Source organism: Dromaius novaehollandiae, chromosome Z (genome assembly GCF_036370855.1).
Source record: "Dromaius novaehollandiae isolate bDroNov1 chromosome Z, bDroNov1.hap1, whole genome shotgun sequence".
In the NCBI taxonomy this organism is placed as follows: Eukaryota; Metazoa; Chordata; class Aves; order Casuariiformes; family Dromaiidae; genus Dromaius; species Dromaius novaehollandiae.
Window position 1 is genome coordinate 26,654,304 of NC_088132.1, and position 26,924 is coordinate 26,681,227.

The following is a 26,924-nucleotide window of genomic DNA, read 5'->3' on the forward strand; positions in this document are numbered from 1 at the left end:
TTTGCTATTCAGCAAAAGTGATTTGGTTGTCTTATTTTATAGAACAAGCAAAAAACGTTCATGCTGTTTTTATATGCTTGTATTATAGAACAATACGACCTGACAGCGTTGTCCGTTCCATTTACAAAGCCACCGGCTGCTCGGATAACCCCAACCACCACGTGATCTACTTGGAGCATGTGGTTGTGCGCATCACTATTACTCACCCTCGACGTGGAGACTTGGCAATTTACCTAACCTCTCCTTCGGGAACTAGGTCACAGCTATTGGCCAACAGGTATAGTATGACAGCGCAACTTCACAGTCTAGTCAACATGCAGAGCCTGCACTGAAATTTCAGCATCAGCAAAGAGCAGTCAAGTCATTACAGTAGGTTCACTGACAGACACAGGATGCAAATTATTTTTCTGAGAGAGATGGGAAAAATGGAGTGCAAAGGAACTGAAAGATGGCAGTCTCTATCAGTAGAAGAATAGGCTGTAAAGTTGTTGAAGATCATCATCTGCTTGCTCTGGCAGGGTCTCTGTAGAACTATGTGTCAGGGTAAAAGATTAGTCAGTTTTGATAGTCTTCTGTGGCTCACCAATTATTAGAAGGCTGGGCAGTGCAAAGAAAATAATGACAAGCTGAGTATCACAGAAGGAAACTGAAGCTGAATAGAAATGTGTTTCTTCATACCACTGGCACTTATTTTTCATTCCTTTCCTTTCTTATGCCTTTGTCCACTAGTAATAAAAATCAGACAGAATAGTAATCCTCTGTAATTATTTTCTTTAAGCTTTCTGAATATGGTAATGATTCCTGATGTCACCAATTTCCATATCCTTTTTTTCCATTTTGTATTGAAATAGTATGCTCGAGCCGTGAAAGACTCTTGGTAGCAGAGTGCTGAAAAGTTTTATAGGCACTTTGAAATGAATAGCTCCATCTACAAACTGCCTATTAAAATTTGAAAAAAAAGTCATCGATTTTCTGCATCCCACAGATCTGTGATGGATACTTGCTGCTGGACGTTGTCAGGTCCCCCTTAACATTAGCCACTAAGAAAGATCGGTCCTTTTTCTGATCTGCTGTCACCTCTACATTATGTTCTTGGAGAAGCTGAGACCACATAAAGTTTCTTTTTTTTTCCAAATTGGATTCAGACAAGTATCTCTTTATCCATGCATTTCTAACATTAATGCAATTTTAGGCCTTAGAGATGAGGTACATCATTAGGATTTGTCCTCAGCAAATTGAAAGACTGCCCAATGGTATTCCTATTTCCTTGGTGGAGTGTAAGAAATCTTTGAAGAAACCATCAGCACTCCTTCTTGGATACATAGTACTAAATCAACAATCAAGATCTGCAGTTGATGAGAGACCTCCTCAAACTCCATCCCAGTTCCAAGTGTGCAAATAGTTACAGTGAGAAGCAATGCTTTCGTACTTCTCCAACTGGCTGGACAACTCTTCTTCCTGCAGGGGCCATAATACGATAAAGAATGTTTTTGCCATGGTGACCAGTAGGTTTAGATGATTGCAGTTCTGCAGGGCAGTGAGTGGGCTCCCACACAAAAGTTGACATTAGTGCAGTCTTCACCAAAGCTTATATCCCCAGCCCTAGTTTTCAAAGCGTTTAATGAAGTTGGACTGACCTGCCTCACCATCCACGTTCCCCCAGCCAGCCTTGGTGATACTGGCTGACTAGCCCTGGAGACTTGCATGCCTACCTCTCCCCCAGTGGTGGCAGGACCTACCTCTCCTCTCGAGAGGAAGGACCTGTTACAGAGACAGGGGGAGCTCAAATAATTTTTGTTCCAATTGACAGGTTAACCCACATTTTCATTAGAGATGAGGTTAATTTCAAAGAAAAGGAACTTACTCTGAAAATATTCTTCAAGACAGACATTAACACATTAAATGGATAGAAAGTTTTCCTGGAGTTTTTGCCCCTCTAGGATATGTCCTGTTTTTCATTACCAGGGTTGTCAGTGCCTTGTAGATAAAACGTATGTGCACACACATCTACCTATCTTCCTGCTGCACTGAGCAAAGGACTTATGCATTGCTAACAACAGGCAGACACCTACCCTCTAAACCGTTATGAATCGAGCTTTTGTTTTCTCTCTGAAGGAATCCTTGCTTAGATTTCTGTTCTGTTTTCATGCAGCAGTTCTTCCATGCTTCAAAATGAAGAAATCTAAAAGTCCTCCACTAGGTATCCAAACAAAACAAGCTCGTGTAAACCCAGTGGTCTTAACACAGCTAACTTCTGGCTCTAGCCTTTCATGTCTTGCAGTTGACTCACAGCAAGTGGGAGATAGAGACATTCCAGTATTCACAGTTCACCTCTGGTGATGACTGGTATGTGGAAAAGGTACAAAGTTTAATTCAATCAGTCTCTTTGTAACCCTTGTTCCTTAAAAAGTAATTGTTTTCTGTGCTGGTGGTAGAGAGAAAAAGCAAATGTGTGTATTAAAATATGAGATGTTCAGCTGCTTCTTATCCTGTACTGGTAGAAGGATACCCAGAAAACTAAGAAACCTGAAACACCTTTTAATATTTTACCATTTTCCAAAAAGCAAATTATTCATGAAAGTGCAAATACTCACATGGTCACACCAGGAATTCCTTCCCTGTGCAAGCTCCAGAGAGATACGGACTTGTCAGTCACATCTGGCTGATGCCAACTTACTGCCCTGGGGTACTAATATTAAGGAATAAATGAATTTTGCAAAAATCTAGGTGTGAGATATACTAGAACCTTCACAAGCCCTTTCTTAGGATAAAGTCATGTACGTGGACACAACAGTTTTCAAAATGATATTTCAAGACTTGTTTTATTTAGAAATCTTACAGCCTAGTGCTCTTGGAATTAGTGTACTGAGTGTTGTTGGAAGTATATTTTTTAGCATCATGCTATAATATGAAAACCAGAGTGCGAGAGTTGTTAATCACTAACAGGAGAATTTATTTGGTTTTAAGGCATTTAATTTTTAAAGTATTAATCATGAGGGTATCCGAATAAAGGCATTCAAATACAAGTAGCGTGCAGGGATGTCTTGACAGGAAATGGTCTGTTGTTTTTTTTTTCTTTAGGCAAAGGTCTCAGAGGCTGCTGTACATGGCTACTACCTGACCGAGACACTTTTCTGAGACATACAAGACCTTTTAATGCACACGTACATGATTAATAGCAGCAATACCAGCTGTTTTTACTGAACCCGGGGAAAACCTCATTGCTTTACCATTACTCATCTGGGTTTAATTCGAACCAGTTTGCTGGTAAAATGTCTTGAAGTGCAAAAAGGTACATTTTACACATGTGCAGTTCTTCTCCACCGATTCTGGAAGAAGAGTCATTGTATAGTTTCTGGTGCACTGACAAGTAGGTCTCGCAGGCAATATCTGGCCTTTTTTCTGCATATTTTGTTCTTAATGTTGGCATCCCCTAAAATGACTTCAGTAAGAAAACTTGTTAGTCAGAGGCGGTGTGGATTCCTTTGCAGGCATTTGGTGGATTACGCTGTCACTGGCTTGAGCCTCATGTGCATTCTTCAAAAACTGCATTACAGGGAACATCTGCTTTGTTGTTTGGAAAGCACTAAACATGATTACATTGGATGTACTGCAACAGAGGAAAATACAGGCTCGGAAAGTGCTGGCCGCTGTGAGGATGAGGCTTAGTCAGTCAAAATGACTACAGTTAAGTCCAAAGGGGAACAGTATCCCCCTTTTAAAAACAGTTGGCCATTGGATTTGGCACCATACGTTTCGGAGTATTTTGAGACATACCAAGATCTGTTCTAACAGGCACTCAATACAGGAGGCCTGTATTATACTGGAGGAACAGCTAAATAGAAAGAGGATAGAAGAGGCAAACTTGGGGCTCCTTTGTCTCCCACCAAAGTTACGGCTTGTTTAAATCTTGCCCTTTAAATTTAAAGCAGCTGCTGCCATTCGAACTGCGTAACTGAAATTTTTTAACCACGTGGTGGCAAGTTTCCAGGCCACTAGCTAGCTTCCTGTGCTTACATGGCACTGACATTAATAATACCTCTGTTCAGCAACAAAAGGAAGTGTTTTCAATACCATCTTTTTTTCTGTAATGAAATCTTTGATAATCAGTAAATCTTAATAATGTCCTCCTCTCTGGTAAACTCTTACATCAAAAGTGAGATGTTCTCATCTAATCTTACTTCCCAGATCACTTCATAAAAATTCTAGATGATCAGAAGTAGAGGAAAACATTTCTTTATAGGAGCATATTTTGATTTCTGGATTCTGATTGTTTTTATTACAGTTTACACATTAGACTCCAACAACAAAAATGACATTTTAGGGGTAAAAAGAAAAGGATGGGGCCAACCTTTGTTGTGAAGCTGAGTGTTTCAGGTAACTGAAAATTACCCTATGGTGACATTATTAAATCCAGGATGAGCAAAGAAGAATCTTGTGCCTGTGCTATGTCCACAGGATGAAGCAGTTCTTGGAGAACTGTTTCTCCCAAATCGAACTTCTATGTTTCATTTTGTTCCTCGCTTGTCTTTGTCTTTTCTTTTCCCGAACAGACATCCCACTACCCTTCCTTCTACCACCCATTCTTTGCACTCCTGCAATTGCAATGTCAGTACCTCTAAAAGGGATTGAGTACTTCTTTTGTTAGATCCTGTCAGTATTAGCATTAGATAGAGTGAGGAGCGCTGGAGATACTGGAGACATAGCATCAAAAACGAACAGGTAAACAATTTTTTATATGAAAGAGGAAAAGTTATTGTTGATTTTCCTAGCTCTGCAGGAAAGGCCAAAACCAGGTTTATGTGCAGGAGAGTAAATGAATGCATGTAACTGACACTATCCTCCATGTAACTCTAAAATCAATCCTGGAAGATGCTCAAAGATAAATGTGGAAAGAGAATGAAGTGCAATATATCTGAGAACTAGAATGACACATGCCTTCCTTTGAGGACTGAGACTAGTAAAGAATTAATCAGGCAGATGTGCAGAATAGGGATGTATTGGCTTTTAGAATTCAATACTTCAAGTTGAATTGTAGTGGAAAGTTGGCATCCATAATTAAAAGTTTGAATTAATTTTCCATAGTAGAAGTCAGAGTGAAGATAAATGGATAAAGACAAATTTAGGATCCAGCTAAATGTCTCAGATTATGTGTTTTGTATTGATCTAAAAAGAAAGAGAGGAGCTGTGTAAAACAGACAAGAGGAAGAACACCCAGGATTTTTGCTTCTGAAGATAAGTTTGCCCCAGGTACTATGGCAACGACGAGTGGGTCTTTTTCTAGCTTTATAAAAACTAGGCCCGGCTCACTCTTACTATAATAACACTTATTGCATAGAGTTGTGGCAGGAATGAATTTGACTGGATGCAGAACAGTCAGTCTCTGCTGCTGCCTTTACCTGAATCAGAGATCCCTTTTCAGACCTAAATGACTGATGGTTAGAAAAAGTGTGTATGTATGGCACCATGTTCATTCATGCTCTTGCATTAGGATTTATGCCTGTTTAGAGTGAGATTCCTGAAGATTTACTACAAATTCAGGAGGAAAAAAAGTGCAGCTTTAAAGAAGATGACTACTGCCATCAACCACACAGCTGGCTGACCAGTGCGGCGTGTGGAGCTCATCAGCCTGACGTGCCTTTGGGTGAAGACAGATCATTTCATGCTAGTATGCATAGTCCTTGGGGACAAGCTGTCCGTATTCGAAGTTGGTGGTTGCTGCACTCAACACTATTTCAGGCTCTCAGGCTCTGTGCCTTACTGTTCACGCTATTCCCCTCCAAGCAAATTTTTCATGCTCAGGTTGAGCTCAAACTGAGATCTACATTGCTTCATAAAATTAAGTGTGATAACCAAATCCAAAAGGCATTTTTAAAAATAGATGCATATGCATAACTTTTAAATACATTTTCTTTAAATCCCACCTCCAGAGGTTTAAGAGATCTTCCCTGCCATAGGGAAGGGAGAAAGCTTCTGAAGTGCCTGTCTCCCCACAAACCATTTCACGGGAGCATTCCTCTCCTGAATACTTGTGTGCAGATGGGCCTGGCTGAATGCGTTGATTAAATCAGTTTGGGCTGTCTGTGGTTGCTCTTGGGTTACGTTTTCCCGCTGACAGCACTCGGGGCAACCCTGGGGAGAAGAGCTGCTCCAAGGAGACCAGCTGACCCAAGCGCTTGCAGGTGCATGGCTTGGGAGGGCACTCTGCTCTGCTCAAAACACCAGCTCACTTAAGTCTTGGGGCCCATCAGCCCAGCGGGCAAAGACTACATGCCTGTCAGGCCACTAATTTAGTAGGCTGCAGCATGTCAGAACCAAAGACTGCTTCAGTGGGGGACAGATCGGCATCTCTTGCTAGCTGCTTCCAGTGCTCTCAGCCCCAACCACAGGTCACTGACAATTTCCACATTTCCTGGCTCCCGATGCAGTCAGCTCAATGTGCAGAGCATGGCTGTCAGTCGGGTTCAACTGCACCTTCTGGGACAGAAAAAAAAAAGATAATAAAAAATTTCCTTTGATACACTTAGTCTTTTCTGTTTGTGATGGCTGATTGTGGTTTTACCAAATGGAAGCTCCACCCCAACTGCTTTTGCTCACCTAAAAGGGGTTTGTTTCACCAATTAAAGCAAAATCTTTTTTCTGTGCATTTAGGAACTTAGAGATGTTTCCTAAAAATCTAAAACACTTGCATTTTTCTTAATGCTAGCAGATCTAATTGTGAGAGACTAGCCTTATGTTCCCAATTGTGGAATCCACTGAAAGCAGATACTTGTCTTCCTCTGCTTCTAAAATTTGATTATAGATGAATATTGCTGCTTCAAGTTAAATTCTTAAACAGAAAGGGGATACAATTTCTAGGCTGAGATGATGACAGTAGAAGAGACCAAGACATTTTAACAACTTGAACTTATTTTAAGGAAATATTTTGGTCTACACTCTGTAAGCATATGTATTCTCATATAGACCTACATATGGCAGGTGAGGAATACGTCATAAAATTACTCAGAGGGAGAAGAGTCATTATTTTTAAAGGTATTGCTATTCATAGTAAGCAGCAGCCCAAAATTAGCCTCTCTGGATGCAGATAGTCATACCCAGCCTGTCCTGAAGGTGATGTTATTAACAAAGGTCGGCTGAGTGGTTGAATAACAGATCTGGCTTTCTACTGTGGTTGTGTTAACAAATAATTTATAAAGAGTCAGTCATTGTCACTCTAGTAGTTAAAAGCATGTTATGTGCATGAGTGTTGGTGTGACAGATATACATAAGCATGGTCATAAAAATTACTAGATTATTCTAGGCATCTTGCTAAACAGTTTTAATCTATAATGATCTGTAATGGTCAGCTAACAATTTATGAGACCATATACTAGTAATTTGCTAATCCATGATAAGCTGTGTATAAATGTGTCTTCAATATGATTGATTTGGCATCAATCTGACAAATAACAAAATCAACTAACCACCTGGAGTGGCTCAATCTTCCTTAAAAGATCTATTTTGTATGTACTTCTTTCTGAATAAGGAAAAGTATGCCAGAACTTTTCTGCAACAATTTTGATCATTTCATCCTTTCACTCAACACCCCGGAAGGGGAAATGTATGTACCACCTCACAGGTTCTTTGATTTGAGAGTTTAGTGCTTGAGCAGAGCAACATGAAAATACTTGGACTGTTGAGTACATACAACAGGCACATACAGATAACCTCAGAGTCGGTATCTTTCTAACCTTAAACTTTTTTTTTCCTTAACTATTCTGATCTAAGTTTGTAGCTTTTTGTCTCATTTGTGGGATCATTTGTAGAAATTTAATTCATACAGTAAAAAAATTGCAATTTAAATCTTACTTTATAAAATTAAATCTGTCCCAAAGAAGTTTTCTTTCCAAAAGCTGGTCCATTTCCTGTGAAATAATATTACTATGTTTTCCCCTACCCCATAAATGTTGGCAATTTGAAAGCTTACATTTTAAGCCATAGCGTATTTTAGGTAGAGATGTTTTTGTATATCTAAGGCCAAGTTATAAGGGATTTTTGGTTTTTCTTCACAAAATGGCTTAAAAGAATGATGCAAGATTCCCCAAAATAGAAAAATAGAAATCTGACAGCATTTTGAAATACCAAAACATGGCATATAAACACCTTTAAACACAGGATACTGTGGGAAATGTCAGATTAATTCCAGTAAAAATAAGCAGTAAATGGTGTTTCTATGTATATGAATGCAAGCCCAATGAATGCAGAATTTCAAGTGTAATTGCATGGTATTTATATAATGCTATATAATTCAGTTGCTGTAACAGCAAAAAGGAATACTGCTGCCTTGACTGATTGACAGTGTGTTTAAAAAGTAATACATCAGTTATCGGCAAAACACTGTATGACAATTTGACTGAAATAACCTACATAATGGAAATAACCTACATAATGACATACTCACTTGCAAAAACACACATGCAAAAACTGGGTAATAACTAGTTAGATAATTTCTACCTTTCAATAAAAGATGTGTGCTGTGTGTTTGTGAAATTTGTTATATTCACACAACTGATTTAACAGTGACATGAAACAGGCCAATTCTGGCTGCGTAATTCTAGCTACGAAACTGCACCAGAAGAGAATCCCACCCAATTATCAGTGAAAATGCAGCCTATTTTAAATGTATTTTCAATAAACGTTATCAACACTAATAAATAAGCGTAACATTGTAGACATTCATACCCAATGCAAAATGGTTATACAAATGAAAGAGAGAAAATCAGCTATAAGCCAAATGCTATAAGCAGTCCACGCATCTGTGTCCTACTGAAGTGAGTTGTGAATACGTAGGTCCATCCAGTTCTTGGCCCCAGGCCTCCGCCTGACCAAAGCTTTCGACAAGAAAAATGGCCTTTTATCCACATCTTATGTGAACATTTTCAGCAGAACCGGACACATACTCATGTTGCTACAAAACTATCGTGTTTGCCCAATGTTTGCACACTGAATTTCACAACCGTTGGAGAAAAAAGCTTGAAATGTGCTTAGAAATTAACAATAAAGAATCAAGTGAGTGTAAAATAATTTTTTAAGATAGGTCAGAGTATTTTTGTATTCATACACTAGGTTGCTCTCCAATTTATGGACATGTTCTAAATCCACTGGATTTTCTACTGTACAAATCATGTTTTTATGAAAAATATTTTAAGCGTAGCTGTCACCAGTGGAATTTCCACACATAAAGAGCAAATTAAAATGGTGATAAATGTCGTAGTTCTCATTCTGCCTTTCTGTGAGAAAGAGGGAGATCTAAAACTATATGTGTATATACATATATATATATACATATATATATATAAATATGTCTTTTAAAGCTGAGCTGTGCCATTTTTATTAGAGGCAGCAGTCTCTATTAGAGTGCACCTCCCATCAATAACTTTGGGGTAGCAGGCAACACGCTGTGAGCACTGAATAAAAGTGCAAGTTCTCTTGTGTCTTTCCAAAATCTTATTAATAAATTCCAGTTTTAGGCAATAAAATCTCCGGCCAGTCCTCCTTCCCCTTCCCCCACCCCATCAGCATCACATTGCAGCCTCGGAACTGGGCCCCCCGTACTAGAAATTACTGTAATCCAGGCCTGAGCTCCAACCTCTTCACCCAAGACCTAAGTAATTAAATTATGGTAATATTGTTAGCAAGATGAAATCATCAGATGCCATTAGTCTCTCAGTTTTACCCAAACTCAGTCCTGTCAAGTGTTTGAATAGAGTGATACCTTCGTCATTTCAGGTTCGAGACCAAAGTCTCAGATATATTTGATTTCCTCACGAGGAATCACATATATTGAGTTGCTTTTGTTGTCTCAGTCATTTAATATTTTTATTTTCTTAAAATCCCTTTTCAGTACTTCAATCCAAAACCAAAGTAAGTGTTACAGAACTTTCCCAACTTAAAGAAAGTTGTTGGTGTTTACATTGTGCTTTTAAAGCAAAGGATATGCTATATTCTACGCGCTTTTCCTGAGACACATGCTTTCTATTAAACCCTATTAGCAATTTTTATTTACAGTGAATCCTCTTTGCGTTCTCTTTCACATTATGACAAATGACAACATGCAAAAGATCTTCTCCATCAAAAAAAAAAAAAAAAACCCAACAACTGGTACGTGTATTTGAAATATGTGCTGGAAAACCATCATGATTACTATTTTGTAAAGGTGTAGATGATTGGACTGGCTAATTAGTATATCATGTCAGAGCCTGCAGACTTGGAGGCTTAGCTCCACTAATAAAGTGGTACACTTACACAAATGTCTTGATTTATTTTAGGTTATTTGATCATTCCATGGAAGGATTTAAAAACTGGGAGTTTATGACTACTCACTGCTGGAGTGAAAAAGCAGCAGGTGACTGGATCTTAGAAATCTGTGACACTCCTTCTCAGCTGAGAAATTTCAAGACTCCAGGTATGACTCTGGCCTGTCTTTGATTTCGGTGGAGTCCAAAGGATGCCTGAGGCTGCTCACATTGCTTTGACAATCTTCCATCTCTTGTTTACACCTCTGACATCTCATTGGTTTAATGTGAAGATAGAAATATAAAGAGCTATGCATTATTCTTAATTACAGTTATCAATGCACTGCTCATTTTTACGTTGCTCTTACTTGTCATTTAAGACTGATAGCTCTTTTTTTATCCTGAACTTACTTCTGGTTTTCATGGAGAAGTTCACCTTCTCAGGGGTACGCTGCATCCTTTCTCGCCTTCAAAGTTGTCTCAAAGTATAAGAAGTGATTTCTGGCTACGCAGAGCTGGATCGTACCAGACTTGTGAGTTCTTCAGGCAGAAACAGACTCCTGTACCATCTGGCAGGTTACCAAGAGTTGGTGCTTTGAACAAACACAGGCAAATTTTTAATAGGTGGGGTTTTCAAGGAGAAGGACACAACTGCATGACACTGCAAGCATCACATTTGAGAGAAGTTATAATATATAGGCATCTGTTTTCTTGGATGTTGAATATAGTTTTGTCAGACAGGTCTTGAGCGTAAGTTAGAACAGCCCAGAGCTATTCTATTGTATTCAAGTTGCCAGTGACTCTCATGGCTGCTATAGGGCCTAAGAATTTATTTCCATGTCATTCCTCTTTGCTTTGTATTTTTTGTCCTACCCGTAAGGAAAACAGTGGCATTTATCAGTGTTTACATAACTAGGAAATCCATTTATACAGAAGGGAGAAATCCGTGGCTTGCTACATGGATAGGCTGCATTGGGCTCCCTAGCATATAGGTAAAGCGGCCAGACCGCATATTTGTCCACTATGCTCTTAGGAAGAATTTCTGAGGCTGCAGATATTCTCCTGTTTTTAATTCCCACTGCCCAGTTCAGTTTCATTCACAAATTTCAGTATGAGCACCTCAAAGGAAACGGAGGTTGAGGCGAGGGCTTTCAAAGAGGCTCACGGGAGTGGGTGCTTACTCCTATCTGCTGGTTATGAGAGATGAGCATATAATTGCTTTCAGGCCTCCTGAAAATTTCAGCCTTGAGACTCACTTTGAAATAGAGATACTATACACAGAAAAAAATACCAGTGCTATGCATGAATACTGAACACAGTCCTTCCCTTGGGGCCTTCCATCAAAATAGGTGGAAACCCTAAGAACCCACCTATTCCATTTCCGTAAAGATTTCCTTAAATAAAAATAAGGAAAGGGGATATATTACATCAACAAGGAATATAGATTAAAGAGCTTTAATCTCTTTGTTTGTTAAAGAGCTGAATACTACTAATGTATTGGAAATTATTTATCACTAAAGCTAAATTATTAATCTTAATGTATTTGATTGGACAGCATGTCTGCAAGCTATAATACTGCATTGGAAGTGCCAAATTTAGCTGATTACTACTTTCGGCTATCTAAAAATGAGTTCTGCTATAAAGTATGGTTAGGATTGCCATAACAATGCCAGTAGAATATTGGTTTATAATTCAATAAAACTACAAGATACATTACACCTCAGGCAGCCAAGTAAACTCATGGAACAGTCGGGATTTTCTAATTGATTTGCTATAAAGCAATTCTGCATATTAAGATACAGATGTTAACTACTCAAAATAAAGAATTTGAAGCCACAAATACGTATCTTTCTGAGTGTGACAACAGGGCACTTTTAAGTAAGCCTGTTCCTGAATGAATAGGTTAGTGAGAGTCACTAAAACTATTTGAATGACCTTCACTAAATATAATAAGTACTTTTATTGTTTCTAGTACATGAAAAGGCACAGATAAAGAAACTTTGGCTAAAATGGTAAATAATGTGCTTAAAAACTATATGTTTAAAGTAAGAAAAGTTAGCACAAGAGAATATGTGCATGTAGTTGGCCATTCTAGAAGAAAGTTAATTATTTAGATTTGTCTTTGTCAAAGAAGGGCCCAAAAATATTTCTGCCAGCAGCTGTGGAGATGTTCTCCATAGAAGGGAATGTTTTTTATTCCTCTTGACTGAAATTCAATTTGTTAAATTAGTTAGACTGAAATGAAAGTTATGTGCCATTTACGTATTCAAGGTAAATGTGTCTCTCTCAAAGGAATTAACAGCCCTGGGAGGCTTGTCCCATTCCCTCTTAAAGCTTGCAGACTCAGTAGGACTATTTTCACAGTGATTTAGAGGAAGCCAAGGCACACTAGGAATTCTAATGTGTGAACATAGAGTTGTCCGGTGATCCTGTTCCCTCCCTATTCCAAGTGGTATATAGGCCAAACTCAACTGAGTTTACACAGTTTTGTTTGGACTAAAATCTGCCCTCTCTTTTCAATATTATGACAAAATGGAAGTGCTGATTTTATGCTTCTTAGATGATTTTCTGTTCTGAAAATCCAAATCATAGAGCAGCCTCACCCAACTGCTGTTGAAATCAATGGTATTAACTTGAATGAGAATTTTAGTCCTTTATTTCTGCTCTTCATTAGGTGGCTGAATTATGTTCTGTTTAGTACAACAGATGGCCAGACAGTCAGTGACTCTGCTTTTATATGTATACATATATTTATATGTATTTATGTATTTAGATGTATATACATATGCATATGTATACACAATTTTTGCAGAAAGAAATGAATATGTGTAATCAAATTCGCTTGTTACCTGTCTTGGTTGACTGCATCTGCCTTACCTGAATCTTCCCTTTTAAGAGACTAAACCTGCAGTCATAAGACAAAGTCGTTAAAGCCTGGCATGTAAAAAGAGGCCCATAAGTCCCTACTGAACACCTAAATAAGCAGTGTGATTTCCAAAATTGCTGAGCAGCAAGCAACTTCTTATGTTGTTTATATACATCTGTGGTAACTCTAGGGTGGTCAGTATTATTTAAATGTTAGCTGCATACTCAGGAGGCTAACATTAAGCACAGCATTTTGAAAATCTTGATTATCATCCTCTGGAGGTCTGAAGTAAAATGGGAGTACTGCCAGTGTTTCAGTTTTCACTTCGTTTTATCCACACTGATCATTTCTCACCATGGTTTTACACTGCTGACAGGTTCTTAGCTAATGATATTAATTGTCCCAGTTAATGCTGAGCAGAGCAGAGTTTCCAGTACAGTAATAGGGGTCATCATTAAATGTATCAGGAAGAGCAGCCATAAACTATGGGCAAAACTATACAGTTCTTTCTCGTGTGTCCAGAGAATTTTCAGTGCTTTTGAATTTGATAGAGGAGAGGTGCTACACAAAAACTACACAATTTAAATTTTATCAGATTATTGAAAAAATAAAAAAAAGACACAAAAATCAGTGATTTTTAACCCTGTCTTATACCTGCTATTTTTGAAGGAGCCAGGAGCTTCTCTGGCTTGAAGGACAAGCTAGGGCAGCCCTTCACCGCTGTGTATGCCAGCACCCAGTGGTTCATCCAAGAGGGAGGAAAGATAGCCAGAGAGCAACACGTTTCAGCTATTCCCCTCTTTTCCCTGCCCTGGCATGCTCCCTGTATTAAAGCTTAGAAAAGAGCTCGCACGGAGCCATTTTGGAAGCTGTCCACCTGGGCTATCCTCCAGACATCGTTTACAGCCCTTTTATGTCACCAGGACAGTCTAAAAGAGACCAGCTACATTTCCAGCTTTACGCTTTAAAGCCTGTTCCTGCAAACTCTTTTTTTTCAATATAAGTAGCCATGTAGTCTTATTGATTTACTGATTTCAGTACGTTGTATGTACTCTTCCCAGCGCTACACAGCTAATCTTATGGGACTGATGTCTTTGCTCCTTGAGGAGGAAAGCCTAAACTCTGGGGGAAAAGGGGTGGTGAGACCAGACGATAGGAAGATCTGCCTGGCTGAGGACAGTGGAGGAAGCTACTGTGCTGAAAGAATCCTGCTGGAAAATGTATTCTTTACTGTCTTTTAACCTGAATGTGAAACACCATTTTAGACTTGTTAGTTTTTAACATGCATTTGTATTTCAAAAGATGCAAACCAACTGTGAATCCGGGCCTTGGTTCGTTGTATCCTCAGTGGTGACCTGTCCCCCAGGTTTCTAGGGTAGCGCGTGCCTCACGATGGAAGCTGTCCCGTAACATTTCTGCCCAGAACAATTTGAAACGCCTGCCGTATGTCAGTAGTGGATAAACTCAGCTGTTTGGGCATGTTAGGGTTAGTCACTGCGCTGAACAGAATGTGAAGTAAGCAAAGGGTGCTTAAATACGATTTACAGTGCCTCTCCACTTTATCACCGTAGTCTGCAGTTTATCACACTGATATCACTGTCATGCCTGTTTCTTGTTTCTGTGTGTACGCGTAGTTGTTTAGCTATTGAAAAGTCTTATAATTAAGAGCTGCAGTTTTCCTGTAATCAAACTGCGGACAAAGAGCCAACATGTCATCATACCCCGGCCTTGGCAAGGTAATGCCACATCTGTTACCCGTAAAGAAATGCAGGGTCCAGTTCATAAAAATAGTGCCTGTGATTTCTGCATTCAATTCTGTACAGTTTATGGAGGCGGACATGTGCTTGCTGTGAAACGCTGCGATATACCCTTTCTCCTATACATACAATGTGGGACCTCTGTTATGTACTAAATACAAGCAGGGTAAGGGATTATTCAAGCCAAACTAAATGATGGAATCAGCCAAAAATGGGGATAGAAAGATTTTGGCTCCAATGTGCACACTTTGTTTATTCATTATAAAAGTGTGTGTGTATATATATATACTTATTTATTGAAATATTTTCATTGTGCAAATTAAACCTGCCTTGAGGCAGACTTCATTTATTTGCTGGCAAGTCACATGAATTTTCTCTCTATTTACTGAACCATTCTTAAAAGGAAACTAATCTCCTGAGAGACCCTGCATTATTCCCCTCCCTGCCCTGTTGCATTAGATATACTTTTAAGGCTCCATCCTTGCTGCAGGTATGTTGGTACAAGGCCTTCCATGGTTGTGAAGTCCATACACAACAGTACGCTGTGCTTGAGGAGCACGTTTTCCTGTTAGTGGGTCCTTGCAGATATTACTTTCTATTATTCAGTATTTGTGCCAGTGTTCTGAAAGAAATGTAAAATCAACACTTGGAAAGTTTTGTGATCATTGGAGCAAAATAATGATGAGGATGGAAAGGTCTGTCTAACGTAGCAAAACACATATTTTTTGATTGCATCCAATATGTTGTGGTCAGTATGCTGTAGAAGTGCGTTAAATCACAAAAAGGACAGAGAGTGTACGCGGAGAAGCTGTAGCTTTGGAAAGGCTATAGAGATGGCTGCTTGTGTAGTTAAACATGACCTCCCTGTATAACTCCTTTGCTAAAAGGAAAGTGCCTTTAAGAACCTAGCTGAATCACTTTAAAGAACATTGAGAGGTGACTTGATCCCAAAGTGTCTATTAAAAGAAGATAAGATGTGGTATGGGTCTTTTTTTAATCTAGTGGGGACTAAAGAGGTTCATGGCTGTGAGCTAGACCTAGGAAAAGACAAATAGAAAATAAGGTGCGTAGAGTTTGACAGCCAAGGTAATTAGCCAGCTGTTTGGCAAGAGGCGAGGTAAGTTCTTCATCAATTACTTTTTAAAATCAAGGTTGAAAGTCTCTTTAAAAGTAATGCTTTGCTTCGGCTGCAAGAAGTTGGAAATTACTGTGCGAAACAACTGTTGTATGGCATAGTCTTTAAAATTGAGTATAGAACAGAGAAGGTTTCATATACAGTGTAGAAATTTCTATCAAATAAAGATTAAATTGGATTGGCAGAGACAGTGAGATAGCAGTTTTATTCCCATCTTTAACCCCAATTTAAAACCCCAATATAAAACAGTTTTAAAAGAATTGGGTTATCATCTGTCAGATAGCTGTCATTCCTCAGTGAAATCCATGGCTTTGGTTGTTGTTGCTTAAAGCTTGGCAGATGAATGTAAAACCAGAGAGAGAATGTTCAGCTTTGGTCCTGTCTGCAGAGGATACCAGATGACATTGGGAAAATACAGAAGAAAAACTGGATTCTAATAAAGGTCAAAGCAATTTGCTTGCACAGGTCGAAAAAGCCCAAGCAACAAGTTATTGAGTGGCATTGAATTTAGTTTTACAGGAAGCATATTAAGTGATTTTCCTGTGGGGAGGCTTCCCTGGATTGCATTTTTTCTAAATCAGTAGTTCAAGGGAAGCGTGTTTTAACCACAGAACAGCCTCCAGAAATAGGATCTTTCAAATTTAGAAAAGAAATGCTCCCAGCTCCCCTCTTCCCTGTCTCTGCGGATGAGAGATTGACATGTACAACTTGCTGCTTCAGCACGGATAAATAGAGTCAAGAGCACAGGATAAGACCAAACTTGCTTTCTCAAGCAGGGATGTATTTTTCATGCATCATTACCTAAAGCGTTATTTGAGGCCTGAATCCTTTTGTTCTTTCACAGAATTAATTCACTGGGGAGTAAAGACATGGAGGTGGAGGCTGCAAGTTCACACCTCTTGTCCTGACAGCCTGAACTGATGACTTGATACACATTTGTCTTTCCATTCTTCCACAAAAAACTTGCCAAAAAAGTAAGATTCAGGCAAGCAGACAATTTTTTCTTCCTTCACTCAAGTGCTGAGAGAACAAAATAATGGTGACGAACTCAGACAATGCAGTAGTGTATCTGCCAGATAAATAGGCCAAGTGAATAAGAAGTTATGCTGTGTTGGGAGGGGACATTGACATACTACCAGGGAGATTTTGAAAGAAATTTTTTTGTGTTAATCAAGATGTATCCTGTAAGCCAATGAAAAATACTGTTGACTATTAACCAAAACATAACCCCTTTATTAAGTCAGAATTCTGAATATGTAGCTAGTTAGCTAAGAGATCTCAAATAATAAAAACTGGATAATTAATGTTCTGAGGAAAAGTGAAATCTGGAGCAAAAACTCACCTTGTTGAACTCTATAAAATTTTTCTGAATAGCTTTATGACCAGACTTTTTTTTGTTTATTGTTTATATTGAGTTCAACTTGTGGTACAGACCTTTCATAGACCTACAAGAGGGTGGAACAGAATAAAATACAGTGTGAAAATCCAAACAAATAAAGTTTGCGCTGTCTGTATTAAACTAAAGACACTTAGATGAGATGCAAAGTCTTCCATACCTACTCACGAAGTCGTGTTTACTAGTGATATCTTTTTGTAAGACAGAGAAAATAGGAAGCGATTTCTAAAGCTAGATTTTAAATATTTAACTTCTAGGCAAATTGAAAGAATGGTCCTTAGTACTGTATGGAACATCCATCCAACCTTACTCACCAAGAAATGATTTTCCAAAAGTGGAACGAGTGCGCTCTAGTCCAGTTGAAGACCCTACAGAAGATTATGGAACAGATGACTATTCAGGTTCGTCCTTTGAACTATCATTCATTTACTCTGTGTATTTACTGAACACATAGTAGGTTGAAGGAGTGACTTCAAACTCTGCATGTATAAAATGTTTCTCTCATAGGACTTTGTATTGTCAATGGTATGGTCAGACATTATCCAGACTCTGACTTGCTTATTTGACATGTTTACTCTTCTACATTTTATGTCTCTTGGTGTTTTTGTGTTATTTCAAGACTAGGATTCTGACCATGCAGCAGGATCTGTGGCCTTCCTTGTTGGGGAAACAACAGATGGTATTGAAAGTTACCAGAAAGAAAATTACGGATTAATAACTAAAATTAGTGAAACGGAAAAAACACTGAGAGTTAATCTTCTCTGACTAGAAGAACAAAGTAATATTTGTATTTCATTTAATTAGTTAGGATTTCAGTGGCACAACTGATACTAATTATGCAGGATTTATAGTTATTATACATATGAAAATTAACATTATGAAGCTAAAACAAGGTGCTGACAGGACGCCTACTCAAAATAAAATTACCTGAGGATTTTCCCATACAGGGATGGGAGTGGTGGAAGTTCAGTGAAGCAGTTTCTTAATTTGAGATCAGAATTATTTGTTTAATAATTTAAAGTTACATATGCATTTTTGTCATTATTTTATAAGCAAAGAAGTTATATTTTTTAACGTACAGTTAAGGTGCTATGAAGAATGCACTGCTTTTTATACATGTGTGTGTATATGTTTGTGTGTGTGTATATATATATGTATATATGAATAACATGATCTTATATATACATGCTGTTTTCCATTGATTCCTGTAGAAGTTTTTCATTATTTACATTAGATTTTAATAGAACTAGATTTTTGGCTCTGCAGAGTGAGTCGAGTTGGCAGTTTCCCACATGTATTCCAGCGGTGCCAGGAGCTTTCTTTAGATGGTTAAGACTGTTGAATCTTAAGTTTCTGTTATTACCATCTCCTGCTACAGCACATCAGACCCCCAGTGCCTATTTTAGATTGAGAACTCCTTAATTCCTTATTTTGGTAGGTGCTGAAACACTATCAGAGAGGTGTCTGAATAGACAAGAGACTGTTTGCTTACATTCTCTGGTCCTGCTACACAGATAGTGTGGACACCAGTGCTGGACAGTGAATGCTTAACAGTTTTCTTTAGGTATCAGTCACATTTAAGCCATTAGTAATTCTTGATGGCATTACCAGTAGATACTATAAAACACTGTAGCTCATTCATTTTTCCAGTGCAATCGACAATGACTCAGTTTTCCATAAAGTGAATAAAGATCCACAGACTGATTAAGCAATGGCTCACATGAGTCAAAGGCATATGTTTCCCCTTTTCAGATGCAAATATGTAGAGAAAAAGTATGCCGAGATCTGTCCATTGTCGTGCATGCACATTCCAAAAGCTTGTCCAAAATTTTATTGTAAGCCGCTGTGATGAGGTCCCTCGAGGCAGTCACCTGAATCTTACAGGGTTGGCGAGGTATTTTCTACTCCAGGCATTCCTCTCTTCAATCTCATCATTCACCTCTGTCCAAGTACAATGTTTAGACATTACAGGTCACCGAAATGAGCTGACTTCAGTTTTGTTACTGAAACATAGTTTGTTATGAATTGTCCCGAAGTGTGATTTGTAGAGTTTTACCATTATATTTTGAGGGGTCTTGTAATAGGGAGAAAACACTTAAAACTGAAGCCAAGAATGTTATCTAATTAAATAATGCAATGGATGTCATCATCACACGAAAAATCACAAGTAACAGGAAAAAAAACACTTGAAGAGGAGTGGGAAATGAAGTTTACTTTACCTCATCAGTTCTGTGACACATTGTAGAGCCCAGGAATGGGAGACCAAACTTTTGGAAGGAAAAGAAAATATTTGAAAGGAAGAGCTGCATTCAGGCATGGACTAGCTAGCAGTCTTTCTTGGGTGTCCATTTTGGTCATCACCACCACACTGTAGGAGGGAAAGAAGAGGGAAAAGATAGGATAACAGAAATTACAGAGGCAGGAGAAGCATACAGAGCCTTGGTCTTTTGTTGCAGGTACAGTGAAGAGCAGGGTCGAGGGTTAATGTAAAGAGTGGATCCCAGCTCTAGGGAGCTATATGAATTACCCAAAGACGCTTAGCTATCTCAGCTTGCATATATGCTGTAATACCTACAATGTGTGTAACTTAGATCTCTGCTGTAAAGGTCACTCACTTCTTCAGCTTTTGTTGTATGAGCAAAATCACTATACTACAGGCTTACCTGATGTTCAGGGGAATTTCAGAACAGCAAGTTACAGGTTTACCCATATGCCCTGTTCCCATGTATAAAGCAGCAGTCAACAGACCTCTCCTCCCTTAGCTGCAAGGACCTATCTGAAAACTGTAAAGATGAGGGTCTGGCGAGATGGAAGATTTGCTAATCAGCAAGTGTTAGCCAGGGCTTTTGCAGCGTGTAACAGCACAGAGGCAGGCGAGTCGGGGCCCTGAGGACTGGTGCTTGTGGGTTGTTGTAGCCACCTAAACCAGTTGTCGCCCACTCAGTAACCAGAGTAGCCACTGAATAAAATTCAAAATGATTTCTAATTCATGAGGAAAGAATCGGTCTGGAGCCAGAAATAGTTTCTGATAGGTTTTATAGTGGATACCATGCTTGCTAAAAAATTGCTAAACCCTTCTCTTTTCAGTGGAGCCAAATTACTATTTGGGCTTCAGATCTCGTAGGTAAACAGAGTAATTGAATTCCACATTAAAATATTGTGTTTTAAAAGATACTCATTACCAGATGGGAAGTGTTAATTTTCCTCCTGGATTTTTGGTTTTATTATAGGTCCTTGCAATGCAGAATGCAGTAAAGTAGGGTGTGATGGACCAGGACCAGATCACTGTACTGACTGTCTGCACTACTACTACAAATCTAAGAATAACACACGGTAAGACCAAGTAGAAAATCTTTACTTCATGGACTCCTCAGTGTGTGTCTTAAATTCCTTTCTCTTCTCTTTGCTGCAGTCATGGATAATTTATTTTCCTCTGAATTTGACAGATTTTCTTAGGAGTGAGAAAAACCCTAGCTAATCAGAAAATAAAGTACAGACTTCAAACACCCCTCTCTGAGTATTTCCCTGTCTCTTGATTATTTTTTCATAAGATGGCTATTTATATAACTGTGATAGCTATTACAGCTTCCGTGACTGAGTTTGAACAAGGTAGGAAGAGATATAGATGGTTAAAAATGATACCGCTTGACTGCCTGACAAGGGTTTGCTAGTGAGACAGCATATGTTGTTGGGAAAGAAAAAGAAGACAAGGAGAGGCAGCTTGATTTAGTGCTTGGGAGGGTCGCATTTCAGTACACAGGTGATCATTAGAAAAACAGCAATGCTGAGAAATACTTCTGCTTTGCAGTCGTGGTGCAGGAACATGGTGGCAGGTTATTATTTCATTAATAACTCTACCTTCTCTTCGCTGCTGTCTGCAGGATCTGTGTTTCGAACTGCCCACCTGGTCACTACAATGCAGACAAGAAGCGCTGTAAAAAATGCTCACCGAATTGTGAAACTTGTGTTGGAGGCCACAGTGACCAGTGCATGACCTGTAAATCTGGCTACTACCTGAATGAAGTAACTAATAGCTGTATTACCAGCTGCCCAGATGGGTTTTACCTCGATAAGAGTTAGTATTGTTTCTTTATTGTGGGAATTTGATCTTGGGGGTTGCTGGAATACTTGCAACCAGGGGAAGCATATGTTCATGCATTTATCTCTTAACCTACTCCACTGCCAATTGAAATTAAGAATCTCCTCGAAAATTAATCTAGGAATCTGCTTTGATAGATAGCTTTTAAAAATTGTACTTTGCAGAAGGATGTCTTTTTTGCTTGTGGCTAAAAGTAACAGCAGCACAACGAGGGCAGAGCAAGGACAAATCAGTTGCAGGACGGAGTGGGTTATCGCTACTTCGGACAGGGATGGGCAGCACCCTATTTCTGAACATGAAGCATTCCCTCTTCCCCCAAACCTGAATGCCGTGGCACCACCGTGGCCCCATGCACATACAAGAAACAGCCAAGAGATCCTGCACAGACACTGAACTTGTGCTTTAAAGAAAAAGAGGCTCCTCAAGTGTAAAAAGTGTTTATAATTATGTTTCTGACAGACTTAAGTACCTGCAGTGATGTGATGACCCAGGAGCAGTAAATCTCTGCCGTGTGAGACACCTGGCTTCGGTTTACTCCTGTGATTGCAAAGTAGAGCACCCATGCTTAATTATGAGCTTTGACTAGTAAAAATACTCAGACATACATTCAAGCATGTGCTTTAACTCCACTGACTTCAGTTAGCTTTAGGCACATGCTTAAAAGATAAATATGTGCTCAAGAACTTTGGTCAGCTGGATACCTTACCTTTTGCTTTCTGTACCATGAAGCTTTGTGTTCATTTTCGAGGATTAGTAAGAGCAGCTGCTACTCTTAGTTTTCTATTTTCACTGTCTGAAAACTACAGTGAGGGGAATTCCCTTCCACCCAGTTGAGATGGATAGATAAAAATTCAGAATTAAATGGGAATGTCATTTTTTTCTTCTCAGAGAGGTACACAGCACTGCATCTCAAAAGGTAGGAGGTCTGAAGACAGAGGGATCTCCCTTCAAGGAGGGACTTTTTGAGATTAAAAGGCAGATTTTAAGTAGTTTGTGTCTTGACTTTGTTAAGATCAGAAGTGTTCATGCAAGTGTGTCCTTGAATGCCAGATAAGGTAAGACAGGAGAGGCTGCTTGTATGGAAGGCGTGAGAAGTAAATTGCAAGAGGGTCGCTGGAACGTGTTGCATTCAGCACTGTATACCCCTGCTGTTTGAAAAGACTGTTTAAGTCCACAATATAAATTGTTAATATAAATTCAACATATTTATGAAGACCTTTATACAACCTCAAAGCACGTTCTTTTTCTAAGGGTACACCTATTCCTTCAAAGGTTTAGAAATAGTTTAAGCCATGTGAGGTTTGATGAAAAAGCTGATGATAGGCAGAATTTAGCTATTTTAGCTATTAGCCATTTTAGTCTAGTTTTCTGTTTCCATTCCTGATGTCAAGCTAGAAAAGCAAGAAATCATGTAATAGTATATCCATATAATTTTATTAAATATAGCTGACCAGGCCTTTCTGGGCTGTTTTCTTTTTTTCCTTTGTAGGTAAGATAGTTTGCCGAAAATGCAGTGAAAACTGTAAGACCTGCGTTGAATTCCAAATCTGCACAGAATGCAAACATGGCCTCAGGTAAGGAAATGATGGATGTCACTGAACACAATAGTTGAAGAGGCTTATGAGTCAGTGGGTGTACAAGGAAGAAAGTTACATAGCTATTTAACCTTGAGTAGCCCTCATTTCATGTATTTCATTGCTGTTTAGGTATTTTCTTGTGCCTTTATGTGCCATTTTGGCTAACAGTGGATTTTTAGAAGACCTTTCATTTCAAGTAAAATAAAAGCCACAGTCATATGGAAAGCTGGCTTCTTCAGTTTTTGTGACCTGTAGTGCAGCCATCAAGGATTATTTTAGCAGTAGAGCTGGTGAATTGTATTAATCTTTCCTATTCATTCCTGTGATAGTTGGAAACTATTTTCTTATCTTTATTGTGTCTCCTCATACATCCAATCATTCACTTATCTCAGGTACCTCAGGCTTAATTCTATTACGATACAGTGTGCACATATATTAAGCAGCAGTGGGTATTTTTTCTTGGTGGGGGGACTTAATCACGCTTGAAACTGATAGGTAAATCCACTAAGCAGCAGTACACATTTCAAGCTCCCTTATGAATGAATGACCTTTTGATCCAAGTGGCAAAGGTCAGAAATCTTACAAAATTTGTAAAGGGCTGTGCGCTGGCTTTATGCCACAACGAATATGAAGTTAGCGTTCAGTATCTGCAGGGGTTCTTCTTTCAGAATATGGATGTTCTATGAATGTTTAACACTGGGCTTTTCCCGTCTGTCAAAGTGGATTTTTGTCTTTCGGTTAGTAAAAGCTGAATGTTGCTTGTTTCCAGGACATTGATAGCTAGATTCCTTTACGTTTGGTAAAGCAACTTTCATTTCTTTGTATGTTGCATTTAAATTTTTTTCATGTGCCTGAACAATTCTTATTACACATATATCTGGATTTTTAAAAGTGACCCTTTAAAGAACAAGTATGGTTAAACAGGAAGGAAAGCATAGGATTGAATCAGAACATTGGTCTGTTTAAACCCTCTGTGAAATAGGAGTATTTACTTCCCTTTTTTCCCCTGTAATTAAATTTTCAGTCCATATTAAGATTTTGGAGAACTTTAACAGACATAGTATGGCCCTTTGTGTATCTGTGAAATCAGATTAGTGAAGCAGCAGTTTAGAAGTTCCTATAGTAGACAAAGTATATCAGAAGACCCAAGATTACAACTTTGTAACTTTACAGGACACAGTCTCTAAGAAAGAATTATGTCCAAATTTTGTTTATTACTCAGGAAATGAGTTTATGTATTTGCATTATGGATCCCTGTAAATTAACACAAGCAGTAGTTTGAAGAAAGGAGACAAGCCTGATCTTTGTGAAAAGAGAAACCAAGGGGAAAAAAAGAAAAGATCCCAAATTTCATATGTTCTTGGACAACATTAGCAGGCTGAGAATGCTTTTGGTAACGTTTTGAACAAGCACCATCTGCGTGGGTGTAACAAATAAATGGAGCCATGCAGGACACGCATTTCATACTCCCCAGTTGTTCAGCACATGCTGCGTTTTCTTGTCATTCCTCTACAAGCAGAGCTCTGGGTGAGACTTGGGAGACCTGGATCTGAGTTCTCATCCTGGTATGGGTCCATTAACTAAACTTGGGCGAATGATTAGTTTTCCTGTCTGTAAAAACATGATAACGCTACCTGCTTTGTAAAGCACTTTGAATATGTGACTGAGGAAAAATAACAAGCAGGCAGGTGTTGCTACATCTGTTGAATTATTAATTTAAGCATTTTTTTTCCATACTGGGACCATATGCGCTCTTGAAAATTTCCAGTGATGCTGAGCACACAAAACTTTTATTGGATCCAATCTGTAAAACAGGATGAATACCCACTTTGGGTGGCACTCCCTAGAGCTGCAGGGCATTTTTAGAGAAACGGCTGAGCTGGATGAAAGCTGGCATTCCACAGAAGATGGCAAGCATGTCAGAGGAGCCCTAGCTTATAAGGTGCCTAGAGCAGGGTCTTTTTACCATGAAAGCATAAACAGCTACTTAGAGAGAAGCATGGAAATGTGACTCCTTATGCTATTCGTTTTTTCTCGGTTACTCGCTGTTTTGTGCTATCATTCAGAAGTGCCTACAGGCAGAACACCTCCAGCTGTAATCTTGACAAATCTCCCAAACTAGGCAGAACTGGTATTCAGTGTGGAGATGTGCAAGCAAACTGCTATTGCAGAAAGAGGTGGTGATTTCCTGCATTGTGAATTTATTCTTAGCCTGTGCTGTAGCATGGTATGGGGAGATTCTGCTGCTCTTTCAAGAGAAGCATGAGATCTTGTTAACAAGTCCCTCAGCATTTTTTTTTAACGTAGTGATGCTGACCCTGTGCCAAATTCCTCATGGGCAATTGTGTTTTACATGCCTGAATTTTCAATGCTCTTTGGCACTGTTCTTTTTTTTTTTCTGCCCTTTACTACTTGGTAGTATTTACTAGGAGTCCGTAAACGGCTGCTGTACTTCACCATAGGCGATACTGCATTTCATTCCCACTTGAAGTGGTTGCTGTCTCTAAATTTATAAAATACAAGTGGCGAAGGAAGCTAGTGAACGCTAATAATTTCTTGTTCTTTCATTAAAAGAGAATTACTAGTTTGTGAATGAGCTTGTTGTCCTCTATTGCTGTTATCTGCTCCGGGCTCAAACGCTGTGCATTTTTCCTTTTTACAATAGTTTGCATGGCTCCAAATGTGCTATCCGCTGTGAAGAAGGAAAATACCATAATGGTAGGGAATGTGAACCGTGTCACCGTTCCTGTGCAACATGTGCAGGTACTTCATTGACATTCACCTGCATCTTTTTGTTTCCTCTATGTTATTACTTCAGATTTTATTTTACTCTATCACGGTTCCAGTACAACATGACTGCTGACATGTAAAATCTTAATTGTCTTGGTAGTTCTTCAGCATATTTTAAGTATGGCAGACTTCTTTCAGTTAACATGAACATCTAAGTTTTCTAGTTGAAAGTGCAAACGCAATCATTTCTTTGCTTTTAATGGAGCTCATTCTAGTTTCTAATTAAGTCTCCATTGTCTTTCTGGAAAGAAGGAATGATTGATGGATTTTGTGGCAGCTTTAGAACTTCCAGTTTCTTTCAGAAAAAGACATACTGAAATTATGTAACGTAATGTAATTCTAGGCATATATCTTTATTGTTTGATGTTACCATTTGCAATACCTAGCAGCAGAAAGGAAGTAAGGCAAGTAAAATGTGGCTTCTAAGACTGTGATAAACTTTTGCTACAGTTAGGCAACGGTAGGAACTGGCCAGTAATATTTTTTCTCTTTTAAGGTGCCGGAGTAGATTCTTGTATAAACTGCACACAGGGCTATTTTATGGAAGATGGAAGATGTGTGCAATCCTGTAGTAGTGGTTTTTACCTTGATCACTCTCCTGAAAGTGGATATAAAAACTGCAAAAGGTAGGAAGGTTCTTCATTGGCTAATGTATGTGTCTAATGTTTGGCAGCATGTTAGTTATTATTGTGTAGGAAAAGGTAAATAATAATTATCTGAACATAAAACACTGCTGACCTCAGAAAATAGGAAGAAGTATATTATATGCTAAGCAAATAAAGGAAAAGGGTTTCTTACTTTAATGTGAATTATATTCATGCAGGTCTTTTTAAAGTGTTTTTTCTTGAGCATATATGCATGTCCTTCACTTTTGAAAGCCAGTATTGAGAATCTGAATAAATATCCAGAGAAATGTAGAATATACAGATCTAGCAGAGGAGCCATGTTTCTGAACAAACTAAAAAAGTCAAACTAGGATTTTTAATAGCAAGTTATTTGCTATTCATAAGGACCATTTCAGTTCTTCAGC

At 38.7% G+C, this 26,924-nt stretch overlaps 1 protein-coding gene across 1 annotated transcript in view; it reads left to right on the forward strand.

The window, feature by feature from the left end:
- LOC135325100 (proprotein convertase subtilisin/kexin type 5-like) overlaps window positions 1–26,924 on the forward strand; it is a 249,339-nt gene that overhangs the window by 157,321 nt on the left and 65,094 nt on the right. Inside the window, exons 12-19 of the mRNA XM_064502600.1 lie at window positions 89–277; window positions 10,308–10,444; window positions 17,686–17,829; window positions 20,659–20,761; window positions 21,310–21,503; window positions 23,017–23,101; window positions 25,770–25,867; window positions 26,391–26,520. Coding sequence (XP_064358670.1) covers window positions 89–277; window positions 10,308–10,444; window positions 17,686–17,829; window positions 20,659–20,761; window positions 21,310–21,503; window positions 23,017–23,101; window positions 25,770–25,867; window positions 26,391–26,520 — 1,080 coding nt within the window. The remainder of the gene's footprint in view (window positions 1–88; window positions 278–10,307; window positions 10,445–17,685; window positions 17,830–20,658; window positions 20,762–21,309; window positions 21,504–23,016; window positions 23,102–25,769; window positions 25,868–26,390; window positions 26,521–26,924) is intronic.